Source organism: Coturnix japonica, chromosome 2, assembly GCF_054131305.1.
Source record: "Coturnix japonica strain WE chromosome 2, WE-NBRP24, whole genome shotgun sequence".
Taxonomy (NCBI): Eukaryota; Metazoa; Chordata; class Aves; order Galliformes; family Phasianidae; genus Coturnix; species Coturnix japonica.
This window is the reverse complement of record NC_140664.1, coordinates 101,330,841-101,358,416: the sequence shown is the minus strand read 5'-3', so window position 1 is coordinate 101,358,416 and position 27,576 is coordinate 101,330,841. Positions and strand designations below refer to the sequence as shown.

At 40.8% G+C, this 27,576-nt stretch overlaps 2 protein-coding genes across 6 annotated transcripts in view; one reads left to right on the top strand and one right to left on the bottom strand.

Annotated features, from left to right (window-relative positions):
- Nucleotides 1–7,438, top strand: part of SH3BP5 (SH3 domain binding protein 5) — a 35,639-nt gene extending 28,201 nt beyond the window's left edge. The window contains exons 5-9 of the mRNA XM_015854066.2: nucleotides 2,414–2,544; nucleotides 4,371–4,413; nucleotides 4,900–5,119; nucleotides 5,558–5,818; nucleotides 6,015–7,438. Of these exons, the coding sequence (XP_015709552.2) occupies nucleotides 2,414–2,544; nucleotides 4,371–4,413; nucleotides 4,900–5,119; nucleotides 5,558–5,818; nucleotides 6,015–6,196 (837 nt within the window). The 3' untranslated portion in view covers nucleotides 6,197–7,438. The remainder of the gene's footprint in view (nucleotides 1–2,413; nucleotides 2,545–4,370; nucleotides 4,414–4,899; nucleotides 5,120–5,557; nucleotides 5,819–6,014) is intronic.
- Nucleotides 7,439–7,928: 490 nt separating this feature from the next.
- Nucleotides 7,929–27,576, bottom strand: part of CAPN7 (calpain 7) — a 26,930-nt gene continuing 7,282 nt past the window's right edge. For 2 of the 5 annotated variants that reach the window (XM_015854065.3, XM_015854064.3), the window contains exons 6-21: nucleotides 26,935–27,021; nucleotides 26,197–26,323; nucleotides 25,644–25,729; nucleotides 24,635–24,728; nucleotides 23,345–23,491; nucleotides 21,713–21,819; nucleotides 20,125–20,245; nucleotides 19,740–19,884; nucleotides 18,578–18,677; nucleotides 17,541–17,676; nucleotides 17,043–17,118; nucleotides 15,203–15,348; nucleotides 14,657–14,719; nucleotides 12,752–12,882; nucleotides 10,877–10,969; nucleotides 7,929–10,797 (exon numbers count right to left, since the gene is read on the bottom strand). In XM_015854065.3, the coding sequence (XP_015709551.2) occupies nucleotides 10,653–10,797; nucleotides 10,877–10,969; nucleotides 12,752–12,882; nucleotides 14,657–14,719; nucleotides 15,203–15,348; nucleotides 17,043–17,118; nucleotides 17,541–17,676; nucleotides 18,578–18,677; nucleotides 19,740–19,884; nucleotides 20,125–20,245; nucleotides 21,713–21,819; nucleotides 23,345–23,491; nucleotides 24,635–24,728; nucleotides 25,644–25,729; nucleotides 26,197–26,323; nucleotides 26,935–27,021 (1,804 nt within the window). In that variant the 3' untranslated portion in view covers nucleotides 7,929–10,652. Of the gene's footprint in view, nucleotides 10,798–10,876; nucleotides 10,970–12,751; nucleotides 12,883–14,656; nucleotides 14,720–15,202; nucleotides 15,349–16,737; nucleotides 16,879–17,042; nucleotides 17,119–17,540; nucleotides 17,677–18,577; nucleotides 18,678–19,739; nucleotides 19,885–20,124; nucleotides 20,246–21,712; nucleotides 21,820–23,344; nucleotides 23,492–24,634; nucleotides 24,729–25,643; nucleotides 25,730–26,196; nucleotides 26,324–26,934; nucleotides 27,022–27,576 lie in introns of those variants that run through there. The other 3 variants (XR_014942932.1, XR_014942931.1, XM_085538274.1) reach the window with 3 other exon arrangements.

Here is a 27,576-nt window from a genome sequence, read left to right as displayed (position 1 = left end):
GTCCAGAGTAATTCTCTGGCTCAGATGATCAGGTTTGTTAAATCTCACTGACAAACATTTCTTTTGCAGCTGCTATTGCTGAAATTTGCCTGAAGTCCATCTTTTACCTCAGCTGATGAAGATTTCTTGGCTGAGGGGGACAAAGCCTCTTGCGCAGACCTATTTGCTAGACATATATATTTTGTACTGACCCTCCTTTCCATGGCATCTGGGTTGGAAACAGAGGGTAGATGAGGAAAGAGGAAGTGATTGATACCTATGAGCAGGTGTCATCTTCACTCTTGTCTCTGGCTTTTTGGAGGAGATGATCTTGCATCTGTGATGGCCTTGGCAAGGTTTGTTGGTAGAAGCACTGTGTCTTACATTGGAAAGAAGCGTATTCAGATAGTGTGACCAAAAACTTGTTTGATGCTTTTCCCCCACACAAACTTCATCTGTCCTCTACTAAGACCTTTTTAAAAGCTGAGGGTTTTCACTGACTTGCCTAGAGTAGAACCTAGGCTGTTTCTATCCACATGTCCTGGCAGACAGATTCTATGTTAAGGGGCTGTTCTGCTTCCGTGAAGAAGCAGATGACCTTTTTGTTTCTTCTTGACTGGGTGAAAGGCTTAAATACATCCTGACAGCAGGCAGCTCTCTGTGGTGATACTGATGTGGAACAGCCTTCCAGGTGCTGTAGGATCATGTCCATGTCTTCAGCCTAGCGAACACACCGTGAGCTGTACTCCCTTGGGCAGAGCACTTGGGTAATGTGAGCAGGCTGGTAGCATGACCGTATAAGAGCCACACAGCAGGAGGAGAAGCTTGCCTCCCAATGCTGATTCCCCAGGGAGATTAAGTATGCAGCTTTTTTTCCCTTCCAAAAAGGGTAACAAATGTGGGCGTAGATATCTGGCTGCGAATTCCGTATTTTGTCACATAGTTTGAGGTGTTTACAATCTGTCATCCCCAAGTCTGTCTTGCAGGATGAAGCATTTTTATGGTGCTTGATATGAAAGATGTGTGAAGTCCACGAGAGGCAGAACACCTCACCTGTTAGAAGACCATGGTGCTGATAGTGCTGAAGTGGTTGATCCCGTGCTGATTTCACCCCAAGAATGGATGGCAAGGATTGGCATTTAATTAAGAATCAGCACGTTTCAGTTGCTCTATTATTCTGTAGCTTCCAGCATTTGTAAATTGCGGTTGCCTTGCCACACTACAAAGGAGCAAACCAGGTTTTGTGCAATCCTTGGAGACCGCATTCTAATTTATGTCAGTTCCATGCTAAAACCAGCCTTGGCTGGCATATTTCACCAGGGAAAGTCTTTGCATCAACCTTGCTTTCTGAGACTTCAAGATGAGAGGCTATAACTTGTTTCTGGGATTCAGGGGAATGTCTGCTATCAATCAGATTTCTTTCTTATTTTTTAAACTTCAGATGTGGATGCCTTATTCACATGTGAAGCAGTTGAAGGTTGTCGTAGTATATTATATGTGTAATCAGATCTTTTAGTTCACAGATAGCAACTTTGGTGTAATAACAAGTGGTGAGTGCAGAGGAGTAACTGTGGCCTCCAGTTTGGCAGCCGACCTTCCAGCTGATGGGGATGTAGTGCAGATTTGGCCCATGGCATTTTTCTGTGAATACTTTCAGGGTTGAAACAAGGGATGCCTGAAAACCGCCTGCTTTCTGCTTACTGTCAGACCAATGGAGAGGTGTCACCACTTCTATTCCTTTAAACAAATCAGTTCTGTCTCTTGCTAAATCCTGTCTGCCAGTGCATTAGAGAAAACAGATTTTCTGATGCCTCAGGCAGCTCAAATCTGCAAAATGAAAGTACCGTAGGCAGAATTACTGGGAAAACATGACTGTAGGATGCTGGCAGGGCAGCCAATGGGACTGCTGTGCCTTAGGCATCTGCCTACCCTGGTTAGGGGCTGATCTTCAGCATAATGCTCCCCACCTGCACTGTAGTGGACCAGTTCATGGCCCAAACCTTTTTTGATGTTGAAGTCACGATTTGAGGCTGGCTGGCTCTTTCAAGAGGAAAGGCAGCTTCCTTGTCTTCTGCAAAACAGGCTATAGGGGAGTTGGTGGAGTCACTGCCCCTATAGGTGCTCAAGGAAAGGATAGATATAACACTGAGTAGTGTGGTATGGTGGTGATGGGTTGATGGCTGGACTAGATGATCTAAGTGGTCTTTCCAGCCTTCATGGGTTCTATGACAAAGGCTGTCTCATTGGATGGGCTGCTTTCTGGTAGCTGGTGCTTCAGATAGAGGGGACAGGCTGAACTGCGTGCTGTCTTCTTATCCCCCTGGTTCGTCTTCAGCCCCCTCCTAATTTGAGAGATTGTAGATATACTGTTAATAAAATGGTAAGAAATGGATGCTTGGGTCTTGCCCCTCAACCTCTGTTTTCCTTCTTACAGGTCATGGAGGCAGAACAAACCAAGACAAGAAGTGAGTTGGTTCACAAGGAGACCGCAGCCAAATACAATGCCGCCATGGGGAGGATGAAGCAGCTGGAAAAGAAGCTGAAAAGAGCCATCAATAAATCAAAGTAGGTTTCACACTTGGAGATGAGTTTAGTGGTCAAGTCTGTTCATGGGACAGGGGATTCTGTGGGATTTTGGAAATCTGTGAAAAGATGTTGTCCTTTACAGCACAAATTGTACTAGAGAAGTTTCCTGGGTGTATTCTTAGTTGTGTTTTAGTGCACTGAAATCTTTCGTAATGAGTGACTTGAGAACGAGGCATATGGGATTAAACAGAAGAAAAAACACAACAAAACAAAACCCTGAAGCTGCAAAACCACCACAGCAAAGCTTTTTGCAGCTCCATAGGCAGCATCTCTGTGAAATTCTTATGTTTAGTTGGGAAGACTGCAAAGCAAGTGACAGAAACGTGGAAGGTGTGAGACTGCATCAGGGCAGCGTGCTGTACATCAGACTTGTTTACTTCCTAATGCTGCCTTAGCAAAGCTGTGCAAGAGCTGTTCGTGGGGAAAGAAATGCTTCGGGGAGCACAGCTGAGCAGCTTCACTGAGAAACGTGTGTGCATTTGATGAGCAGTTCTGCTCAGTTGCAGAGAAATAGAGCAGCTTTTTCTCAGAACCTGTTTAAAATGTTGGCCCTGTTGACAACCAGTTCTTAATCTTCTTTCTATTCCACAGCCTTTCCTTATATTTCCAGACTGTAGCTTGCCTAAACAATCTGCTTGCTGTGTTTAGCTTTTAATCCCACCATCTAAAAATGATTTGATCGGGAAATTGGTCAACTAAAAGCCTGTTTTGATTGGCGTTTGCTCAGTTTGGGAAAGGTTTAGCACTTCTCAAGGAAGATGCAGGCATGTTTGCTATAACAGTGTGGCAGCGTGGCTTTGTAGAATGAGCTGTGCTGTTTGTCTGGCACTGCTCAGGGCCTGAGCAAAAACACAGTCAGCTTGTTGAATGATAGATTCATGTGATCTTAGAATCCTTAGGGTTGAAATGGACCTCTGAAGGCCATCTAGTCCAACTCCCCTGCCATGAGCAGGGGCACCACAGCTAGATCAGGGTGTCCAGGGCCTGATCCAGCCTCATCTCAAAAGTCTCCTGGGATGTGGATTAACCACATCACAAGGCAACCTATGCCATTGTCTCACCAACCTCACTGTGTCAGGCTTTTTCCTTATATCTAACCTAAATCTACTGTCTTTGAGCATGGTCTCTGGGGCATTGCAGGACCACGTTGTCCAGAGTCCTCCCCTCAAACCCCCAGGGTTGGCAGATGTGCTGGAAGTGTTGCTGCTTTCCCTGCAAACAGTGATTTGTGTTTGCTGCATGCTTCAGGCTGGATTAAGATGCTTAAAGCATTACTGTTCTGAAGTAAGACTGGGATGACCTAAAGGAAAGTTGTTTGGATGATTCGCCTTGTGAGACTGATGACTGGATGATTACAGGATTGTTTTGCATTGGTTTTGCTTTAAATTTTGTTTCTGGGCCCTTGCTTGCAAGCTAGAGATGTACATAAGGCTGCTTGTTCTTGTCCAAAATGCAGCTGCAGAAGGAAACTGTTCTTGGTTGCTGAGAGGATGCCTGTGCGGTAGGCTGAACATCATTTCAATATCTTGCAGAATCTAGGCCTGAGGGAGTTGTATCATCAGCTCCAACAACTGGAATGTTGCAATTTGTATTTAGGTCAAAAGACCCAGGAGAAATAAATGGGTTAGAGGAGAAAAAAGAGTAGAGGAGAGCGCCTGTAGGTGTTCTGTCATCTCTACAGAGGTCTCTCAGGATTACGCTGAGACACAAAGTAGCTCTGTTAATGCTATTGAGAGAGCAATGCCCGCTCCAGCACTCTGCATTTAGTCCTGATGGCTGTAAACAGTTGTTTGTTTTTTCCACAGACCTTATTTTGAACTCAAGGCAAAGTACTACGTCCAGCTAGAGGTAAGTGCAGAGTTCACATCGCCCCGAGACTCTTTACTCCTTATGGTAAATACTGAAATTACATGGGACATGCTATCGGAGTAACTGTGGACTGTACAAAGCCAATTTTGTTCCAACCCTCTTATCATGAGCAATTTGCTAAGCACACTTTAAAGATAAGAGGCCGTGTTTCCTTGTGTGCAGTAAGTTCACACCCCTGTTTGAACCCTGCTCCTCATTTTGAGGACTGAGCTGATGCATTTTGTCTGTCTGTGCTTCTTGTAGTCTGAAGTGTCAATACACTACAATGGAGGGAAGAAATGGGGAGCTGGTTGCCCCTGAGCTCGGTGCTGGAGGGTGTGGGCTGTGTTGTTCTGTGCCATCAGCCATGGCTTCGGTGGGGTGACAGCTTAGCAGGACCTGCTAAGGGGGAACATAACAAACCGCATGCTGCGTGTCCGTGTTGTTTGTAGTCAAAGTACCTCTAACATCTGTCTTTCTTGTTAGCAACTGAAGAAAACAGTGGATGACCTGCAGGCAAAACTCTCCCTGGCGAAGGGAGAGTATAAGACTGCCTTGAAAAACCTGGAGATGATCTCAGATGAGATTCATGAGAGGAGACGGTCCACTGCCATGGGGCCCCGGGGATGCGGTGTGGGTGCTGAAGGGAGCAACACCTCTGTGGAAGACTTGTCTACCAGCAAACCAGAGCTGGACACTGTCTCAAGTGAGTGCAGAGCATTTCTTTGCCTGGGAATATCTCATGGGCTGCGGAATAGAAAGGAAATGCTGAGATGAAGATAATCTGTATATTGTGCAGATTGAATTTCAGTGGCTGTTGTGGGACCAGTTAACTTGTTATGTTTCTGGTTATTGCAGGAGTTTATTATATCCTGAAGGGGAGGGGGGGTGAATTAAAATGCATCAGTTGTTCCCTCCTGTTCTTTATGTAGTGCTGTATGGGGAAAAATAAACGTGTTGCAATGTGGGGAGCTTGCACCAAGACCCTTTTCAGTCTTAGTTTCTGTCTTTTGGAGTTTGATAAAACACCATCAGCCAGGAGTGTGGAGCCAGTGGACAGGAGGTGCAGAACTGAGGAACTGTTACCCAGAAAGGTGACGAGGGGGTAGGTTTGTTAATGAGAATGTATCTTCAAACATTGCAGTGGCCTCTGAAGTGTTTGAGGATGACAACGGCAGCAGCTTTGTATCTGAGGAAGACTCAGAAACTCAGTCAGTGTCCAGCTTCAGCTCTGGGCCTACAAGCCCCAGTGAGGTGCCCACTCCATTTCCCCCCACGACTCGCCCTGGCACCCTGGATCTGCCCAGCCCTGTGTCCCTCTCTGAGTTTGGAGTGATCTTCCCCGTCCTTGGCCCCCGAAGTGAATGCAGTGGGGCTTCATCTCCTGAATGTGAAGCTGAAAGAGGTACGAACAGCTCGATACACCCTGGGCCAATGCTGTTTAGCTTTACAAAGGGAGTGGGGAAAATCCTCTCAACTCCCCTAGGTGTGTGACAGGCTGCTGAGCTGCTGCTGCTTCCTTGGGGTGGGCAGTCCATGAAGGGCCCACAGTTACCTTCTGATATCTGGGTTTAATATTGAGCCTCATCTTCTCTTTGCAGGGGACAGGGCGGAAGGGGCTGAGAACAAAGCAAGCGACAGAGTGAGCAAGAATAGGAGCAGCAACAGGAGCGGCTCTGCTGAGGGGCTGGCTCTGGATAACCGGATGAAGCAGCTCTCCATTCAATGCATGAAAATCAAAGAGGGAATATGCGCAGGCAGAAAGGCTGCCCAGATTGGCTGAGTCCTCCTTGTACCCGTCCTGATTAATGGGAATATAAATATTTATATATGAACTTCTAAGTGTTTGAAGAACATTGTGCCAATAATATATGCCAAATCTTAAGCGTTTACTCTAAGAATTTAAAACTGCACTAAGAAGTCTAATTGATGTCGAGGGCTGAAGTTTTTATTGAGTAAATCCTTTGTAGGCCAGACGAGTCATCAGCTGGTAAGCTGTGCTCCCATGTCACGGACTTTGTAACTCGTTTTGTAGCAGCCTGGCTGAAGCAATAACCAGTAACGTTCCCGTGCAAATTCATGGCGGGGGGAGGTCTGAAATTCAAGCCAGACGTTTGCAGAGAGCAGTTTGGCTTTGGTTTTGTAGATCGAGACGCTCTTTAGATACACTGGATCTCTTGAGTATAAGTGGCGTATTCTTTAAACATCCGTATTTGTCTGTATTATGCTGAAACTGTAGAAATATTTTGTATACAGGAAAGCTGCACGTGGGGGTCTAAAAGCCTTCACTCTTCCCTTGGTGCTCACAGAAAGGATGAAGATGAGTCATGCCTCTAAGAACTGGCCCAAGAGAGACAGGAGCAGGACGGTATCACTCAGCAGCCATGGGCCCTTTTTTGCTCCCTTCCTGAGTCTGGCTGGCACTCTTAAGGGTGGTTCCACTGACCAAGAAGAGTTGATTGGTCCTTGCCCTTCCCCTCCCCTGAGAAGTGAAGTATTATTTTCAGCACTTTAAAGTGTTATTGCTCCAAAATGGGAATGATAGATGTATTCAGGACAGTTACGATTAAGGGGATCGCCCTTAAAATATGCATGAAGAAAAGGAACTGCCAGTGTAGATTGACAATGTGTTCTTCAATTTCTCCGTAGGTTGTACTGTGTGGGATTTTATAACTGTAAGAGGGACTGAGGTTTAGGATGCCCTAGAGAATTGTTTGATAAAACTAGAAAGGGCACCGGCATGTTTGCCGGCCGCTGTTAGGCAGTAGTAGTGTCTGGTCATTATAAGTGGTAGTAAAAATCCTAGGACTCTTCAGTTTTGGTGGCTAAGCATTTCTGAAAGCACCATTTTATCTAAAACGTCGGTTTATATTGTTAATTTCATGGGAATTTTAGTATTGCCCGAAGTATTTTCTATTCTATGTTTTTGCAGTCCTGTTGTATTTCGTCCTTGCCACAGCTTGTGTATTGATTCTCAAACTTAATGTAAAATTCTTCACACTACAGTAAACCTTTTTGTTTTCCACCTTTTGAGTCTGTTTGAGCTCAGTGTGTCTCAAACCATAGGCAAGGTGAGGCTCTAAATATCACTTTCAGCTGAAGACCGCAGCGCAGAGTCTCTCACCTTGGTATCAGGCTTATCTATTCTTGTCAGTCAGTATCTATTGCTCTTTTCTGGTTTTTTTTGTTGTTGTTTTTTAAACCTTTTGCTATCAACATTCCTCTCACAGTGCTGCTTCTGACCAGAGACCTCTGCTGCTGTGTAATGAGTGATGTTATGTTCAGCAGGATCAAAGAAAGTTGCGTGTGATGCCTTGTGCGTGCTGGGATTGCTGGATTCAGCTCCCAGCAGCTTGAAGCCATCGCTATGGAGGTAGGGAAGGGTATGGAAGCAGCGTGTCCATACAGGGTCTGTGTGAGGATCTCACTGCACCACTCTTCCTTTGGCAGCGCCAATGCTCGGCAGGTAAACCACACTTCAGATGTACAAGTAAACGGGCACAACCGTGTGTCTATTAAATTAATGGAAAACTCATTTTATTTTAAATTCTGTAAAAGCTGTAATTATAAATATGACAAACTTAAATGAACATACATCACCGGGGAGTACAGGCAAATCAACGAGCTTTTTCCAGTTCCTTTTCTGTTGGAATCTTTATATATCCTGATGTGTAACGTGATAGTAGCTGCCTTCATGGATATAAAAATAAGCCTCTGGTGTATCAAAGTATTTATGAGCAGCACGAATGTATAAAGCAACAGTTAATGTAGGAATTCTTCTACTCTTTGGCATTATCACACAATTTAATATGTCCTTGTTTGCCTAAGTGATGAAAACCTCTATGGTTCTGTACATAGATTTAACTCAAAGCAGCTGATTGGTACGACACCTTATAGGTTGTACGGTCAACTAACTGTGTAATTACAAGAAGACAGTTCAGTAAGACTTGCATCAGGAAAGTAGGACTGAAACTCAGACTCACTGCAGAAAGCCTTGGAAAACTGATGGGTCTGATTAGGAAGGACTCATCCCACACATTCCCAACATAACAACCAGTGATGTGTGTGCTGGGAGGGGGTGGCTCACCCTGAGCTATCAACAGCAGCACACAGGGTGTTGTATGGAGGCTTAAGGTAGGACTTTAAACAAACAAAAACCCCATACCAAAATACAGAAAAGCTTTCTCAGTGTATAAGAATGGAGAATGTTAAGACTTCTGAAGAGGGCTCTCCAGTTGTCCCTCAGCACCAATGACAGAGAATTAAAAATCATCTGTTTGTTGTCATCTTCCCTCAGTGAATCAAGGAAAGCGCAAATCCTCTTAAAGCTCCTCACAACAACCAGCTTTCATTGGTATTTGGCTGCCTTGTTCTGCAGCTTGGACAGTTTTCAGTTGTCACATACTGTGCACTCGTAGAGTGAAGTATTGCTTGTTGGTAAGTGTAATGAGGTCTTGTATTTTCATGTTTAAAAGGCTAAGAGCTGAGGGTCATAGCTGTCATGCTGGAAGTGATGTGGGCAGTGTTCCCTCACTCCAGTTTAAGCTGCGGCTGTGAGCTCCTTCAGTTCCCCTCCCTAAAGCCTGTACTCTTTTCTGGAAGTCTTGCTTTCTGATCTTAACTCAGTATCTAATATTCTGTCCTTAGAGATAAGAAATGCCATGGTGTAATTATAGCAATGAGGTAAAGGAAAGAACAACGTAATCGACGTCTTCACCTGAGGCTGTGCTGTAATTTAAGGAGCAGTTCACACCACTTATTTCACTTATTTTACCAGATTTGTGGAGGGAAAAAAAAAAAAAAAAAAAAAAGCCTAAAGAAATAAATAGAAGAAACTCTTCCCCTAGAACAGAACCCTGGTACAGAAGGGAACTTGATTTTACCGTGGCCTACCAGCTTGATCTCAACAGCTGGGGAGAGGCAACAGCTTCGTTTAGTTCTGAAGGTTGGCAGTTCTGGCATCTGCCTCTTGTAAGTTTAGATGTCACAGGTGATAAAATACCTCTGTTTAACCTGAGCAAAACACAGGGAACACGTAAGCAAATGAAGTTTAAATTTTGTAGGGAGGAACAGTCCTTGGCACAACTGACTGCACCCAGGAGAGCCACAAAGAACCTAATGGGTTTTTGCTCAGCTTGTGCCCCTGCTGTTCCCTATGTTGATATGCTGCCAGAGAAGGTAAGCCACACTGTGACATGCTCAGCACAAGGCCCACATGGTCTCTAAGAGAGCTGCAGTCCAAAAAGGCATGTGTACTCACTGTCCTTTGTAAGCCTGACATTTATGAACCAGCTGCCTGATGGTGGAGATGAAGTAAAAAGGAGCTCAGACTATCTGGAGAAGGCAGAGACTTCTGGGGGAGTAATTTTACCCCCAGGTATTTCTAGTTCTCCCGTAGCACATACTTGGTTTCCTAACAAACAGGTGGCACCAGTGCTCTGAAAATGCCACCTTTTCACTTGAAAATTTGGCAGACAAAGAAGGGCAAAGAGCTTTCTCTGGTAGCTTTAAAAACAGTAAGGAAGCTGTATCTACCTTGTGCTACGATGTATATTAAAGTAATACAAAATAATAGCTCTCAAAGTGCAGGTAGTAAGGGTAAATCCTTCGCTTTTTTAGAAGTAGCTAAACCTGGGGTCTTTCTTATCTTTTACTCCTGTGTACATACTTGAGATAAGCTGAACAGGATAATGGCAGTCTGGAATATGTGCTCAGCAGTAGTGAACTCACACTTAAATGCGAGAAGTGCTTCAATGCTGTAAACTTTCAAGGCAGCGGTACAAATGGCATTTACTACAGATTTGGGCCTGAGAATGAATAAGCAGAATACACAAGAATACTTTTCTTACATTTTTACATTTCAGAATAAAATCTTCAACCCACCGACCCTGTACTTTAGGAGAAGAGAATTCTGGTGTTAGTTTTTCTCTGAACTCATTAGATTTTGATTTGAAGTGTAGAAAAACTGCAGCAAATTACATTCTTCCAGTTTGTCTGAGTGTAACACTTTAGCTTGTTCACAAGCCTGCTCAACAGTGCTCACGCCAATACTATAGCAGCAAAAACCACATCTAATTTTCCATCATGATCAATTGCCAAATTGGTGACTCTGTGCTCTTGGCTATAACTTGGAGTGAGATCTTATTTTATGCAGATCTGCAGTAAGTTATTCACCTTTCTGAGACTGCAGAGCAGTTCAATAGTACATCCTTAAAACGCCATGTATCCCGTCTGTCTCCTCACTGAAGCTGTGATACCCTAAGAGGAGAAGTGCTATTAAAATCTAAGAAAAAAGGACCTTCTTGTTGAGGCAGGAACGTGGTGGGGATAATGTTGTAGACTCCAGCCAGGATGTTCTCCACTTCCAGGTAGCAAAATCCACACCTATTATAAAAGAAGTCTTACAACCAAGGTCTGAAACTCTTCAAGCAGCGAAGACTGCACCGAATCAACTATTTCTTACCTGTAGTCCCCACTGCTCTTCTTCTGAAAGCCATAGGAACCAGGATCTCCTACTGTTGAGACAGTGACAATTTCAAAGCCAACACTGTACTGCCTGCAAGTCAAACGACAGACCATTACTTTAATTATTTGGGGAATCGGGGCTAGCAGGAGGAAAGCAAGTGTTTGAGAACTGTATAGCTGGAATACCCTTAAGTTTCATCATATTTGTGACTGAAATGTGAGCGAACCTTACTGTGTGACATGAACGTACAGAGCAAAGGAAGATGCATTTTGGTTTCAAAACAGGAAAATCTCTACTAGCTTTCTGCCTCAGCACCAAAGCAGAGCCCGAGTGGTTAAACTTGCAGTGACATGTTCCTGGGCTGAGCAGCACAGGTTTTGGGCTGCGATCTGATCACTGTCATTGGAACATGCAAGTTGGTGATCTCAGCACAGTTCTCATGTTTCACTGCAACCCGGGACAATTTGTCTACTCTCCCTTCCTAAATGTGACAGGCACCGCTGCCCCTGTCAGTCAAACTACTCACGTATGATCTACAAATGCAGAAAAAGAAATGCTAAATCAGTGGAGTGGAAAAATTGCACCTTCAAGGAAACTTTCACAAGAGAGCTTCCTCAAAGAGAAGGTACATAGAGAAGTTACATAGAGACGAGTTGCCATTTTATGGCGACACTGTGCAGCTGTGCAAGTGATGAGTGCATGGCAGGAGATGTTGCTATTTAGAAGTGCTGTATACTGATATCTTGAGGCAGATAAATTTTGCTGAAGGAATCTGACCTACATAACTTTAGTACAGGACTACAAGAAGTGAGAAAGTGCTTCATCTTAACCCTTATTAGTTATCATCAAGCATACTGAAATGTATTGCAAAGGAGTTGAGAGGATCATGCCACTTAAACCACATCTTAAATTAGAGCTATTTTATATTCTACTTTCTTTAAAACCCCTCCAAATCCTTGCCCTCCTGAGCCCTCTCCAGAGCTGATAAACAGTCATTTAATAAAGGTCCTCTTTACCACAGTAACAGCTGAGAGCCCATAAGTATTACTGGCAACTCTGGGAAAAAGCTTTCACTATGAAAGACACTCCATAGGGCACTGACATCCAATTCTTCCTCCTGATCTGCCAGTTAGAGTGTAGATGCATTGTCAGAGCTGAAAGTACTGCACAGGCTGTTATTTAAGAACCTGTGTTTAGCATCCTGCGCATTAGCTCTACTACAAAAGAAAAGGTATCATGACTGTGACTACTTTTAAGAGGAAAATTAGTCCTTTGTAGCCTCTTCCCTGCTTCACAATACGTAGCTCCACCTGCACTCCAAAACTAATATAAAAGAAGGCTCCTGCTTCCCTCATCAAGGGTCCTTGTCAAGGACTTCCTCAGTAGAAAGCATGCAGGTTTAAATCACTACTGATGGCAACATTAGAAAGAAATAGTGATATACCTGCTTAATATAGCAGGACTAGGGGAAATGGTTTTAAGTTAAAAGAGGCAAGATTTAGGATGGATGTTAGGGGGAAGTTCTTCACTAGGAGAGTGGTTAGGCCCTGGAACAGGCTGCCCAGGGAGGTTGTGGATGCCCCATCCTTGGAGGTGTTCAAGGCCAGGTTGGACAGGGCCCTGGGCAACCTGATCTAGTAAATGTGTATGTTTGGTGGCCCTGCCAGGCAGGGGGGTTGGAACTACATGATCCTTGAGGTCCCTTCCAACCCGGGTCATTCTGTGATTCTGTAATATAAAGCTTAACATAGCTACTTCCCATATCTTATCTCTCTCTTTTCTGGGATCTTCTCACCCATCCCTTGGAGGACTCTGACAACTTATCCTTGGTGCATGATACTCTCACTGTGTAGAGAACCATGTATGACAAACCTTGGTCCACGCAGTTCAATTAGTAACGGCCCACTCTTGTCCAGCTGGAATTGATAGATGGGGTTATTTTTGTAGCTGTCTCTGAAGTTTCCACATCCTCCAGCACTGTGACCTTTCCATTGTCCATTAACCTAAAAAAAAGAAAAAGGAAAAAATACAGAAAATATTTTATATCCTGAGAATTTGTGTATAGATAAACAATATAAGACTTGAAGCATCTCTCACTTCAGTTGTCACTACAGTAATCTTAGAATCCTTAAAGGGTAAGTGAAAGTCAGAATGTGACCAGATTCAGAAGGTTTAAGTACCTGACTCAGAGCTTTAGATCCCTTGTAAAGGCAATATTGTTTAGCTCATAAATACCAGGTAGCTGCTTGTGACTGCTAAAGATTGCATCTAATGAAGGATCTGTACTCCCCACCTGTCCTGGGGTTGCTGAACTGTGCAGGTTTTTTTGTTGCCGTTTTTCCTGACCTTTCCTCCAGAAAACAAAACAACAAACCTTTGTTGCACTAAATGAGAAACAAAAACAGCACAAGAAGTACAACAATACTGGTGTTGTAGCCTTTGCTTGGGAAATTTCTCCCTCCAGCGCTGCCCATTCACCACTGTGCACTCTGAGAAGCAGTGCTACAAAGACAAAGATGTCCACAAGGACAGACTCCAAAAGGACAAGAAAATACAAGAGACAGAATGTTGCTCAGGTTTTAAGAACCAGGCCATCTGTTTGCAAGTTCCTCCTGCTAGTCATTAAATGAAAGTTATAAGACATGCCAGGCGTTCACACAGCTATAGCTGAGCGGCAGTCCCTGTATGTTACTTCCCCCCTTCTCTGTCAAGCAAGCAGGGATCAACATTTTTTCCTGTGATATAAGTTTCTCTACTCAGTATCCAAAGCTTTCAAAATGTGACAAGTCAGGAAAGCAAGGGGGATTTCTTCCCCCACCACACAACCTGAGGCTGCTGTGAATTTCCAGGCCTTTTCTACCTCTTCTTTTCTACCAGTCTTCCAAACTAAGCTCAGTTTTTAGAGCTAAAAGTGACAGTGCTCTCTGGAACAATGTTACATTGTTCCCAGGAATCTCTCTAGCAACTTACTGTGCTCCTGAGCTGGTGGGATTCAAGGACAATAATAACAGCAGCACGTGGCCTCTGGACCACTTGGGCAAGTATTTGCTCTTGCCACTGCTGCTGCTTTACTCTCAGGGAGCATCTCTATATGAAATATACCATCTGCATACTGTCTTATTCCTATTTGACAGTGTGAGTGCTTACCAAAGTAATTACAGACTTTGAGATATCTTAGTAAATTTAAGACCTGTAAGGTATTGTGACCATTGTGATTAAGAAGTCCATTTGTCACAGCCTTAGTAATGGTGCCTTTGCTTTGCCACTGCTGCCTATGTCCCATCACACCAAGAACTTTAGATGAAAATAATGCATTTTCTCAGAAGTGAGCAACACTCGGCCCACTCATTACATATTAGAGCACAGGCTGTTACTCCAAAGCCAACACCAAAGGATTTATTTTGTATCTGCATCAGTAACACTCTATGATGAAGACAGAGCTTACATACTGAATAGGACTTTCATGATGATAGAAGTTATGCCACTCTCCTTACTAGTATAAAGAGTTAACCAGCTACCAAAGGCTTTTTTGTTGTTACGAACAATGCTTAAAGCAGCTGTTTGGCAAGTTATATGCAACCTAAGCACAGGGTTGGTCTTGCACTAGGTATGCTTAGATTAAGCTCAAGTTGACCTCCTTAATTAAGGAAGTTTGGTTTTTAAGAAGCTGGCATTTCTGGACATTAGTGGAAAATTATATTTAGAAACCTTGTACATCTCAATCATGGAAAGACCACAACAGAATAATTACTTAGTAACTAAAAAAAAATACTTTACCCGTTTGGAAATGGTGTAAGGTGTAGGAATCTTGGAAAAGGTAAACTTGCACAAGGAATACACCTGTGTGGTAAAAGCAGGAGTTGGTCACACATTCATCTGGCATTTCTCAAGACATATTAAGAGGGGAATAAACAAAGAAAAAGAAACAAAAACAGAACTGCCTACAAACATGTTTTAGATACTCGCTCTATTTACTTGCTTTAAAAATAACCACAAAGGAAATGCAGCTTTAGAACTTGGGCTCCAGAGAACTCTTTCTGTCTTACCTACCTCTTATCAGAGGGCATTTCAGAGGAAAAGTAGTGGTTGATGGCAAAAGAAGAGGAGCTCCCCACCACCACTGTATTGTACTGATACCTTATATCATCTCAGCTACAATGGAGAACATTATCAAGCACATCATCCAGTGGTTCCACTCCATTCATAGCCTCCCTCCTCAAAGTAACAATATGGACCCAGAAGTGTGCTCACTCATCACATTTACAAATAAAGGACACGTTACAGTATATTATTCACATTCATTATGAAACCAACGGTACATACCCTGATGGTGTAATGGATAGTGTTTTGTTTCTCGTACTGAGACACCACTAATGTAAATGTATGGGTCCCTGGAGAGGTCAGCTTTATCTTGGTCAGATAATGAGGACTGTTGATCCGAATGCCGTCAATATATGGAAGAGGATCAGCTGAAAAAGAAAAGAATGAACACTTCTGCCAGTCAAAGAAACCCCGCAGCCATTTATAATCAGTGAATTCTGCCCAGAAAATCAGACTGTTGGCACTATGTTTAATCTATAAGCAGTCTTGAGTGCTTTCAGAAGAAAGGAGCCTCAAGCTTTGCTCATAGGAAGCAAGGACAGATAAGAGCAACTATCATTTTCTGAAGATGTGCATCACACATGACAGGACAAATTCTGCACTTGGAAGTACAGCTTAAATGACTTGAGAGAACTACTTGTCCAGCTCTTACCAACATCTCTGTTCAAAGGAGTCCTACTGTGATTATGTTTAAATTTAAAGAAAAAGATAAGGAACATTTGAGCCCTCTATAAGAAAAAAAATCTATGAGAAGTCTGTTAGAAGCTCCCTTCTCTGTTGGCAGGGCAGCTGCAGTTGGTAGACAAGAATTTGCTGTATGTTAATGTCTTAAAGAAACAAAAACATCTTCATCTCTTTCCCTCTCTTAGGATTGCTACACAATACAAATGCAGTATTCATTATCAGCATCCCAAACATTTTTCTATTACGATTACACAATGCAATTTGTTATCTGGTCTCTAATTGGTTATTTCCAGAATTCTGTTAATTTTAGTGAAGCAGAGACTATTTACTAGCCAATTACTTCAATAGACCCAAGATCGCATCCTTTGTTTTCTTCCACACAGCAACATGGGAGAAGGGAAAGGATTATTATAAAACAACAAGAAGCTTAGGAGTGGGAAATCCCTGTCTCAGTGCCAAAGGATTAACCTGTTTCGTTCTGATCTCATTTTAACAGATGGCAAAAATAATACTGCAGCTTGGCAAATCTATTTCCATGGAAAAAGGTTTCAAATGAGTTTGAGCTCGTGAGATTAAAAGTTTATGAAAGAGTCTGGTTATCAAGACAAAAACGAACAATTTGTCCAGCTCTCCTTAATGGTCTTGCTGGAAAACTCCTTTTCAAGCACAGCAGAACACGTCCCTCCTGTGTACAAAAGTGTATTGTTTGCTGACCTGAATCCTTTCAGTATAACACATATAAAATAAGCACTGCTATGACTAACAGCATCACAAGCACGTCTTGGGCAGAAAGAATCTGCTTGTTCTTAAACAAGATCAGCTGGTGCAAAACCTGGTGTTTTGGGAAGGTCTCAGTAGATGTTTTCTACCGAAAGACAGCTTGGAATTTAGGCAAACTACAGAGCACACTGAACAAGGCCAGAGATGAACCCCACAACCATTATCAGCTATTTCAATAGAAAAAATAATAATAAAAATCAAACAGACTCAAATGAGAAAAATAAAAAGCACAACTTCCACTCTTAGTTCAGAAGAACTTTAAAAGCTCTTATTACCTGTTACATGAGCATTACCTTTACTTCCTGCATCTCAGACCTACTATCTCTTTTGGAATAAAACACACATGGCCTTCTTGCAGCTGCAGTTAAGCTCCAAAAATCAAGTAGAATGAAGATCTGAAGCACATACAGCTTGGTTTATTCCTTCCATGCAGTCTGTTAAGGTGGTCAAAGGGCTGAATGACTGCATCAGAAGACTGACCTCAAAGAATGAGCTTTGCAGCACTAAAACAAACTGTGCCCCTCTTTCCCACAAAACTCTCTGCAAGCATCCATTCATTCTTAAGCATCATCTTTTTTGACAGTTATGGGATACTAACCTGGATAGTAAACTTTTTTGCCATCAGTCTTGTATACAACCATAGTAATAAATTCCCTATTGTGTGCAAAGTCATCCTATTAGAAAAACACAGATGGAGTTATAAGCTTCTGTGGAATATAACCAACATTTAATCTAAATCAAACACGCGTTCTCCCACTCTTCTGATCACCACATGCTATGGTCCAATAGTTGTGTTTATCCTTTATAAATGTCTGAATTAAACCAACTACCAGTAATTTAACTGAAAAAAAGTTCAGGCCCGTGGGAGTCAGAATTACTCTGGTGTTCTTATGGTGGAATATAATCCCCTCGCTCAATTTTAAAGTGGGTCTATCTCAACCATCTTGTAAGCAGGTATCCATACTGCTGAACTTAGAGTTTATACACATACATGCACACATACCATTGAACACGTAAACCTAAGCAGTTATACACTACATCACAGACAGATGCTACAGAGCTTAGAATATGGAAAGCACAAGGAGAGAACTCCCACCTTATCCGTGATGTGCCTACTCAGCAGCACCCAGACCACAGCTCCACCCTGTGGGCACTGCACTTCCAGCTTGTACTGCGGGTTGTTGGCCAGGCTGTAGGCATCCTTCACTGGGCCTTGCTTTGCATCCCAAGTACTAGAAGCAGTGCAGACATTTCATCAGATCAGTTTTGAAAACAAAGAGACTTATTCTTCTCTAACTGTAGGATGCTTTATATGAGCTTTTATATCCAAAACCTTGCTTCCCCCGCTCCTCCTCCCTATAGAATTTTATTCAGGTAAACTCTTATATAAAAATTAATCTGCTTAATGTTTGGAAAGGTGCCTGGTACCTTGATGTACCCTATGACAAAACCTGCCTCAGCAACTGTCTAGACAAAGAAAACATGGGAGGGTAGAGGAGGGGGGGGGGAATGTGCAGATAACAACACAGTGTGACACACCAGGAACAGAAATGGATAAAGCTATTTGTGTAACTGACTCTCCCCACCCCCTTAAACTGAACAGCATTTGTGAATGGCTGCATTATTAACTACGCTTCGATTTATCTCTTATTACACCACTGTTTATGGCAGTTGTCACTGTGCCAGGCACTGGCCTACACAGAGGTATGACAATCGTTAAGAATACAAGGAAAATATAGAGTAGAAGTTGATGGAATGTGTATGTTCATCTCAGAGATCATCTCGCTACATCATGTCAGCACATTTATAATCTGAACACAAAGGTGGAAGGAACCTTTGCAGACAAAATGAGAAGATGTACTATTGATGGAGTTCATGCAGAGCTAACATATACAGAAGCCGTGTGGAAGCAGGGGTGAAGCTTGGTATACTGCAGCAGGGAAACAAATAAACCCTCACTTCCAGAAAAACAGAAGCACCTGTCTTCTAATTGGGTTAGAAAAAGATTGAATGAGATGAATACTAGGAGAAACAGGTATCACGTAAATTGATGGCTAAAGAAGATAACAGAGACAAGATAACATCAAGACATTGAGCGTTGTACTGACACAAAAGGTTTTTCCTTGGACCAACCTGTGAATACATGTGGATTCTTTAAAAAGACCTGGGTTCCAACTCAAATAAATTACATCATAGTACTGGCACAGGTCCTCCCAGGCAATCCAGAAAATACCTAAAAGAGGAACTGCTGTTATTGTTTGCTTACCAGAAACGCTGAATTTACTCGTTTTTCAAGAGTCCCTTTTCAGGCAAATGATACCCCACATTTATATGAAACAAAGTAGTAACATCTACAATGCCTACATTCCTAAAGTTAAACTTAACCCACAAAGCAAACAAGCTAAACCAAGAAAAACAAGTTAGTTAGAATCTCTGCTTATCTCTAACACTGGGTACTTCCTGAAGCTGTCAAGACATTTTTCATTCTCAAGCACTAATCAGAAGGCATGAGAGAACCTCTGTTCTATCCGATAAAGACATCACGAATTGATACTGAGCTGCCTTATTCTTCCCTAATTTAAAAACAAAATAAGACAGGTTATCCCAGTTCAACAAATCACTTTAGCAACACAGTGAAGTATTCAATTAATGTGAGTATCCTGAAGTGTATGGTTAAGGCACTTCATTATGGGACTTGCTTTAGCACCTCGCATCTGCTTCATCTTTACAATTCTTGTGTAATTATTTTAACATTCTACAGCTCATTTAATTGCTATTCCAACCAACAGCATCATCTACGAACTGACAGATTCCTGATGAAATGAACTCTCAAACAGGTCTCCGATACTGGCACTCACAGGTCTTGCAGCACTAGAAAGATACAGTCAGAACAGCTACATGCTTAGACTATAAAATCAGTAGATAAGTCCAGTCAGAAAAATAACTTCCTTAAAACTGTTAATGCTACGTTATATAAATTTTAACTACTAGACTCTACAGATACACTAATTCCTTACTGACTGAATTTATGTAAATGATGAGTTAATCTCTCCTACCTACCAAAAGCCAGGACCACTATTTCTTACATATTGCACAAAGTTCATAATGAAATGAAGTAAAATCTAATGGACTTGGATGCACACTGTTGTCAAAATGAAGTGGCATTAAACAAAAGGGTTTCCTCACTTACTCCACCTGTTTTTTGTGCTTAAGTGTTTCTTTCCACCTTTCTGCAGGGATAAACCACCAAGGTCTACATTATTTGAACATATGGTGACTCTTTATGTCTTATTACCATTGTCTATTTTCTGAGCTGTTCTTGGATCAAAGTTCAAGTATTTTTGTAGATCTGGGGTCCAACTTCTTGTGTCATTTTCACTGTACCGTCCCTTCCAACGTAAATGACTCCATGGATTTTTCAGCTGGAGGAATCTAAGCCCCTGAAAAAAAAACAAACAAACCACAGAATAAAACTGCTGCGTTCACCTTATCAAGGTTATTTTTCTATTTACACGAACATGGAATAGAGACCAGCATCTTTATGAAATACAGCATCATTCAACTTTACAGAATTTCCCAATAAAGCTCAAGACAAAACAAACTAAAAGTCAGTGGCAACGCATCTTAAACATAGGTTTCAAGCTGGTATCTGAAAAAAAATGTTCAGTTTTACTTGTTACCTTATGTTCTCTTATATCCAAGACTGCGTAGGCATGGGTTGGAACTAAACCCCACTTTTCTCCTTCCTCTTCAGACATCACACCTGTTGCTGTTGTGATAAGGACATCTCCCTTATGAAATCTGTTTACAAGAAAGAGGAAACATTTTAATTAAGCTATTTTTAACAGCAGCAAACTCACATTTGACAGATACTGTAATAGTATGTTTGCACACTGTTAGTATGATCCTACTTTGTTTGAATACAGGTTGTTTATTGGAAGCAGAAATCAGACCTGAAGACACTTCAGAAAACAGGACTACTTTCTTCTGGCATTTAAGTACAGGCCGCACGTAATATAAAAGATTGTCATTATAGCATAAAAATAAGCATTTGTCAGTCCAAAATTCAATCATTGTCATTTATTAAAAATACTCCTCACAGATCTCCAGCTGAACACAGAAATGCTTTCATCAATACTTACTCAAATGACTGAATACAGCAAATTAACTCTACTGACACCAGGATTTTGAGAGGCCTTCCCAAACTTGAAATAAATAAATAAATATCAATCCTTCTAGGTTTCTGCATGTACTTACATTCCAGCTTACATGTCAGTCAGTATTATGCCTACCAGGGTTTGAACTGCCAAATGACAGCTGAGTTCTGCAATTGTTCTGAATTGCAGTTGTTGGCTTCACAGTAATTACTGTTGTGAAGACCTGCTAGTGTGTTTCCTAGAACACGATAAAATTCAAGTACACTCAAAGTCCCTACACAGTTTACAGGGTCACTGAACTACAGATTGTAAGTCTAGCACAGATTAACAACAGTGAAGCTATAAGGACTAGATCTCACTCTAACTGCAGCCACACCTACAAACTGCAATGTCAGAACATCTGTCTGAGAAGCTGTTGACAATCAAGTGTGAGTTCCTAAACTACTGAGGAAAGCACTACAGAAATAATCCCACTCTGCCATCATGAATGGGGGTCTTTCAGTCAACACAATATCCCATTTCTTCTGCCTTGGAATACAAAAGGAACTGGTTGCACAGAACAGTTGTGAAAGAAATTTAAGTACTTGTTAGCTGACATTTACTTTACAGCTGTATCTTTCACTGTAAGTAGAATTGTATTACAGTAGGTCTGAAGATCAAGATCACAGTTTTGATACAGGTTTTCTGCTGCTCCTCCAGATTTACAACTGGAAAATAATAATCAAGATATTGTGATATGATTAGGAATATCATACTGATCTGCTTGCAAGGGACAGCAGGTCTACTTTTTAAAGACTTCAATTGTACAGTGGTTCTCATCTGCTTTTCTGACTCTACAGTTTATTTTCTTCATGAAGAAATTGGGTGGTTATATTTTTATTTTTTTAAATGTTCCTCATTCAATGGGAATAAAAAATTGCACAGTATCTTACACTTTGATTAAAGTCACCAGTACATTAACTACTTCTTCCAGAAAGCATGTGGAAGATATACAAGCCCCAACTTGTAGTAGTACCAAGATTCTGTTGAGGGATCTGTGGTGATTGTAAGTAGTTGGATTACTGACTATAGAGCAAATATTTTAATTAGTTAAGAAAGAACAAACTTCTACCTCTGATAGAGCATTCTGAAAGTGCTATCTCTATCAAAAGCTTGATTGTCAGAGTGCATAGCAATTCTTTCAGGTATCCAACCAGTCAGCGCATGGAGGTCGATGTTCTGAAATACAAGCATTCAAAAGAAATCATAACAAATAACCATAAAGTGCCTTGAAAGAAAACAAAGATACTTATTACAGTAGCTCTACATATAAAGACCCAAGAGTAAGACAATAAGAACTTGGAAATTGAACTGATGAAGAACTGACACTTCTGAGCTATGGAAGCATTAGAAAAGGATCAATTGCTCAGTTCTATGATGCATTCTGTTTATTTCTTTGATTCATAGAATTCTAAAGAACAGTCTCAGAAGAACTACTTGGAATCTTGCTATTATTATACGCATTTCAAATTATTTATGCTTTACTTCTAAGGCTCAGGATTTCAGAGTTTTTTAATATTCATTTTGGTAAGGCTGACACTGTCATGCTTTTCAGTAATGAGAGGCTTTTATCTCCTTATTTTATCTCCTTGAAATATTGCTTCCTCCCCTTCTGTTCTGAACTCCTCAAAGGAAAAAGCAGAGACTGTAAGGGCTTGAAGAGTCATGAACAGCACTGGCGGGTGGGAATTTTGCAAACTTCAAATACAACACAGACAGTAAGTAACCCTGATTAGACAGTGAAGCTGTGATATAGTGGAGAACAGAGGGGGCGGAGATTAAATGTCAAACGTCAAGCTGTTTTTCCAGACAGCAAGTTAGAGGAGGACAATGCAAGTGAAACAGCTATGCTGTTTCTTCAGCACTGTTCTGCAGAACAAAGCAGCTCTCCACTAACATAAACATACATAAAAATGTATACCACATTTTGCCCTTATTCAAGACCACATTTATCTCAATAATCACATTTCTGAAGGTGACAGCTATCCATCACATCCACAAAGAATACAATTAAAGACATCAACTAGAATGGAATGAAGACAACGTTAAATTTAATAAGTTTGAATGAAAAAATAAATTAAAAAAAAAAAATCTGTTCTAGGTAACGAATGAAGATTATTTGGGCTCAAATAGTCCAGACTCTTTGAAAGAATAGTTTCCATGTCAACAACCTGGCTGCTGCATTATGACAGCCTATTAAGTAACCACACCATAGGAACCTGACACACACTCATTTTATAAATGAGTGGAACAATCTGATAAGCTTTCGTATATCAAAGTACTCATCCCCTCCAGAAACATGGAGAATTTCAGCCTGCTCCTTTCTTGCTGGCTCCTCTGCCTAGCAAGGGGAAGAGAATCATGCTGTTCATAGAATGACAGCTAGAAACAGAAAATCTGCATTACTGATAAAGTCAGAGGCTAAGAATTTGAGTTTGCTCCAAACTTTCATCTAGGGTCAATACAAAACATATACTTTCCAACCATAAATCTCAGTCCTACAGCTAGTTTAACTCTGCCCATGAAGTCTGACGCACTTAACTGTGCTTAAGTATATTTGTGATAGGAAGAAAAATTAAAACAAAACAGAGGAAATTCAACGCTTACCTCCCCAAGCATTTCATTCTCATTTCACTAAAAGAAATGAAGACACTTAACAGAGATTATCCAACTTTTTCCTTATTAGAAATAATCTAGTACTTACAGAATTTGATCCAGGAAAATCATATCCTCCCATGACCTTCATGTAAGCCTTTTCTATTAGCGATACCCATAATTCATTCTTATTGTTAGAATAAGAGCAGAGAAGCTCCCCATTATGATCAACAGGTAATTGGTCATCTATGATCACCTGTGCAAAATAAATTTAAAAAAAATATTTTAGCTAATAAAGTATTCTGGAATAACTTAGAAAGGTAACAAAACCTAACTCATATTAATACAGGGCTTCCAAGATGCAGATCTGACCACTTTTTCAGATGAGGGCACCTATATTGATCAGAGGCTTGCCCTGTGGTAGTTCTGTTGGTAGCTCTCTCTTACACCACACTGGGTAACCTATGAGCATGTGCCTTGGTTTGCTCTTTAGGAAATGGAGGTTATGACACAACTTGCTTGTCAAGTATTTAACACCAGCTAGAAAAGCTCAGTGTGGCTGTCAATATTAGAAAATATAGAGAAAGGCCTAACAATATCCTTCGCCTAATCAGGAATAAGAACATAGGTTGTGCTCAGTACGCAGTAGAGGAATTATAGTCATTGATCTATAAAGGACCAAAATGCACGTCACGTCACTTTCATAGTCCCTAGTTCCAAATTTATGTTTCTCTTTTCTAGAAAGGAAGAACTATCAAAGTAGCAGTGATAAAAACATTTACATTTCTTGCATAAACTATAATTTGACAGAGCACTGGAACAGGCTGCCAAGGGAGGTGGTGGAGTCTCCTTCTCTGGAGATATTTAAGACCCTCCTGGACGCCTACCTGTGCGACATGGTGTAGGGAACCTGCTTTGGCAGGGGGGTTGGACTCGATGATCTCTAGAAGTCCCGTCCAACCCCTACAATTCTGTGAATTCCCGTTATGATAGATTATTACTGCAGTACCCATCATGGTCTGAAATAATTTCCCAGCACAAATATTTCACTCCACCGTTAGTCTATTACCAATACACTACTGAGTCAGCACATTTTCATGACAAATCCTATTTGTGCAAGAATGGATGATCCTTTTTGTAGAACACAGCCACTCTATGAACACAAGAACTGGATTTTTGAATTCCCATAAAGAATGGGAATGAACTGCAATAGCGACTGCTACAGTATTTTATTTCATACCCTTATTTACTGCACTAATAAAACAATGTTTGTGAGTTTATAAAGTTCTACCATTGGTCTTCAGGCATCTCCTCTCTTTACAGAAAAATCTTTGGTCATCAGCTTTTAAAATATATGATTTTAGCAGTAACAGTATTAAGTTTTCCCCAAACCACTTACCTTTCTAGGTACCCCATTGATATGAAGTTTCACCATGTATTTCCCACATGGATTATACTCTGGTTCTCCTTTCTTGTTCTGAGGGTAAATGATACTGTTAAAAAAATAAATAAATTCAACACAAACTGTGACATAAGTGACTCTGCTGTACATACACTGATAATAGAAAAAGTGGGATTTCTATAATATACACTCAAATTTATTAATAGCGGCAATGACATCTAAGTAGATTTTTTCAGACCTTACTCCTGATGCAGTTCTCTCCTAATTGGAGTAACAAAACCCATGAGTAATACAATAAATTATCTAAATGAAAAAAACACAAGCAGATTCGTCTTACTTTTAAATGTATCAAAGTTATGCAACTTCTACTTAAATACAACATTAGCCTGAATGACAGTCAAAGGTTTTAAGAGTGTGGTGGTACAGAACTCTCTGCTCATGAAGAATACACATTCACTTCTAGCGAGTACAGGTTAAAATAGAATTCTAGAAGTAACATTCACATGCTTGCCTGGCAATGGGCTCCTGGCAGACAATCTGCCAAATGCATGCTAAATTTAATCACAGAATGCTTTTTAAGTTGGAATGAGACAATGTCGTTACCATTCTGCAGTGAGATTTGATATCAACTATTTGTTGTACAAACTGGCATAACAAACAAAGAAACAAACCTACAAAGCATTCTAAGTAAAATTTCTATTAAAAACAAAGCCTTCTATACTATTTGCTCTTCTCAAAGCACATTTAAAGTAGTTTCACTTTTAGGAGTGGTAAAGCCACAGGATTCCCAGAGAGATAAAAGCAAAACAAACACTAATTTTACTGTGCCCGAATGTACGATAGAGAACGTCAATTAAAACTGATTAAAGTAGAGCAAACTACTCTAAATATTTTTTTTTACATATTACTCATGAATAAGTAATAACAGACAGCAATCTAAATAGAACATACTGCAGAAGTTTAACTGCATTAAGCCTGATGATCCTAGAAAATAATAGCTATTTACCTTGTAATCAACTTTTTGTTATATCTTCTTTCATATGCAGCACTGATAGCTAGCGATGCCACAAAGGAACAATCTGACACTATTGTCTGTAAAGAAAAGGTGACAATGAAGATGTTTACCAATGTTTAGATACCAAGGAAAAATGGGTTGAATGGGAAAGAAAGGAACTGTCAGTTAGTGATTCCTTTCAATAGTGAAAGGATTTTAATGGAGAGAAGCCAAGTTACTAAAAAGAAAAAAGCAGGAAACATAGCTTGCTCTCTAAGTTAAAACATTTATTGAATGCAATGAGAGGTAAATGCAGCTATTTTGTCATTTTCTCACACTTAAGCTCTTCTCAAAACACATGGTGTTTCCACTGTTAACGCACTTATTCTCATGGCTAAAGTACACATGGAATCTGAGGCGGTACCATCGTTAAATTAACATCAAGAGAGCCATGAAAAGCTCTTTCGTATTTAGGGGTTTCTTTTTGAAAAAGTAATCCTCTTTCGGAAAGTCTCATACCCTGCAATGTGCTCTAGGCCCATGCTTCTCTTCAGGAACAGCTTACCTGCTTTATGCTGAAACTTGATACAGTATAAATCATCGTAGGGTTATTTGTTATGTCATCCGGCCGCACCCACTTGGCAAACATTGCTTTCTGTTTGGGGGATAATGGCAACTTCCCACATTTATCACTAGAATTAAGAGAGAAAGGGCAGAAATAACAGTTTTGATAGAAAAGCTTTTAATGACATTACAAGTCAAACATATATCTGAAAGATGGTGTAAAATGTGCACAGAACAATTACACAGCTGGAAAACAAATTCAGAGAACAGAGTTGATGACTTGTCTTTTATGTCTAAGTAACAGGAACCTATATCACTACTCATACATAAACATAAATACATAAATACATAAACTCTTCTCTGAATAGCCCTTAATGGAGGAGATAGCTATCACCTTCATTTTGCAGGTGGGACAACTGAGACAAAGAGCACAAAAAACAGTAGGCAACAGACTCAGGAAATGGAGCCAAGTTGCAAGCACAGCCCCATACTCCAAAAAGCCAAATCAGAATATTCTTGAAGGCTTGCAGAGACAACTGTAAAGGCACTGCAGAGCAGAATCAGCTTACATTAAACAGACCCAAGATCAGACTGCAGAAATGAGGTTGCAGTATTTAAGTACCTCAGCCAAAATTATGCTTAAAAATGTGCTTAAACAATTTTAAGAGAAAACAATACCGATTATTGGAAAGAATGCAAAATAACAACAAAGAAACATCAGTAGTTGAACAGCACTTACGAAAATGGCATAGGGAAGGCAAAACGTTCCCTCAGATCAACGCTCATGAAAGGGACATATTCAATGCCATTAATTTTTGAAGTCTTTCTGCAAGTCATAAGAGAAAAACATAGTTACAAACTTATCTATCATCCTTCAAAGGCTGAGTCTGAAAAGTCCCCAACTTTTCAAACTCACACACATTTCTATCTTCAGGAGCATATCCTTAGTCCATTTAAATCCCTTCAGTAAATAAACAGGTTAAATGTTTTAAGATCAAATCCTGGACAGCATTGAACATCACCTCTGTCACAATCTTATTTACTGTGGAGGGAGAAGGAAGAAAGTTGTCAGGTAAGGATTACAGTGCCTTTCTTTCTTTATACTATGCTTCCTTGATTTCCTGTGAAATAGTAATTGTATCATATGTAAAACCACCTTCATATCTGGGCACCTGAGAATCAGATCTTTCATGAACTCAATCAGGTACAAACATACAAAAATATGGCTGTGAAAAATACTCCTGGCAGCCAACTACACGTTGTCTACTAAACATGCTCTAGAAAACATGCTCTGTGAATAAAAACCACTGATTGCATTACCATAGAGAATACAAGAATTTATTAAAGCATGAGTAATGGCAACAAATGAGTTTGTAAGTGG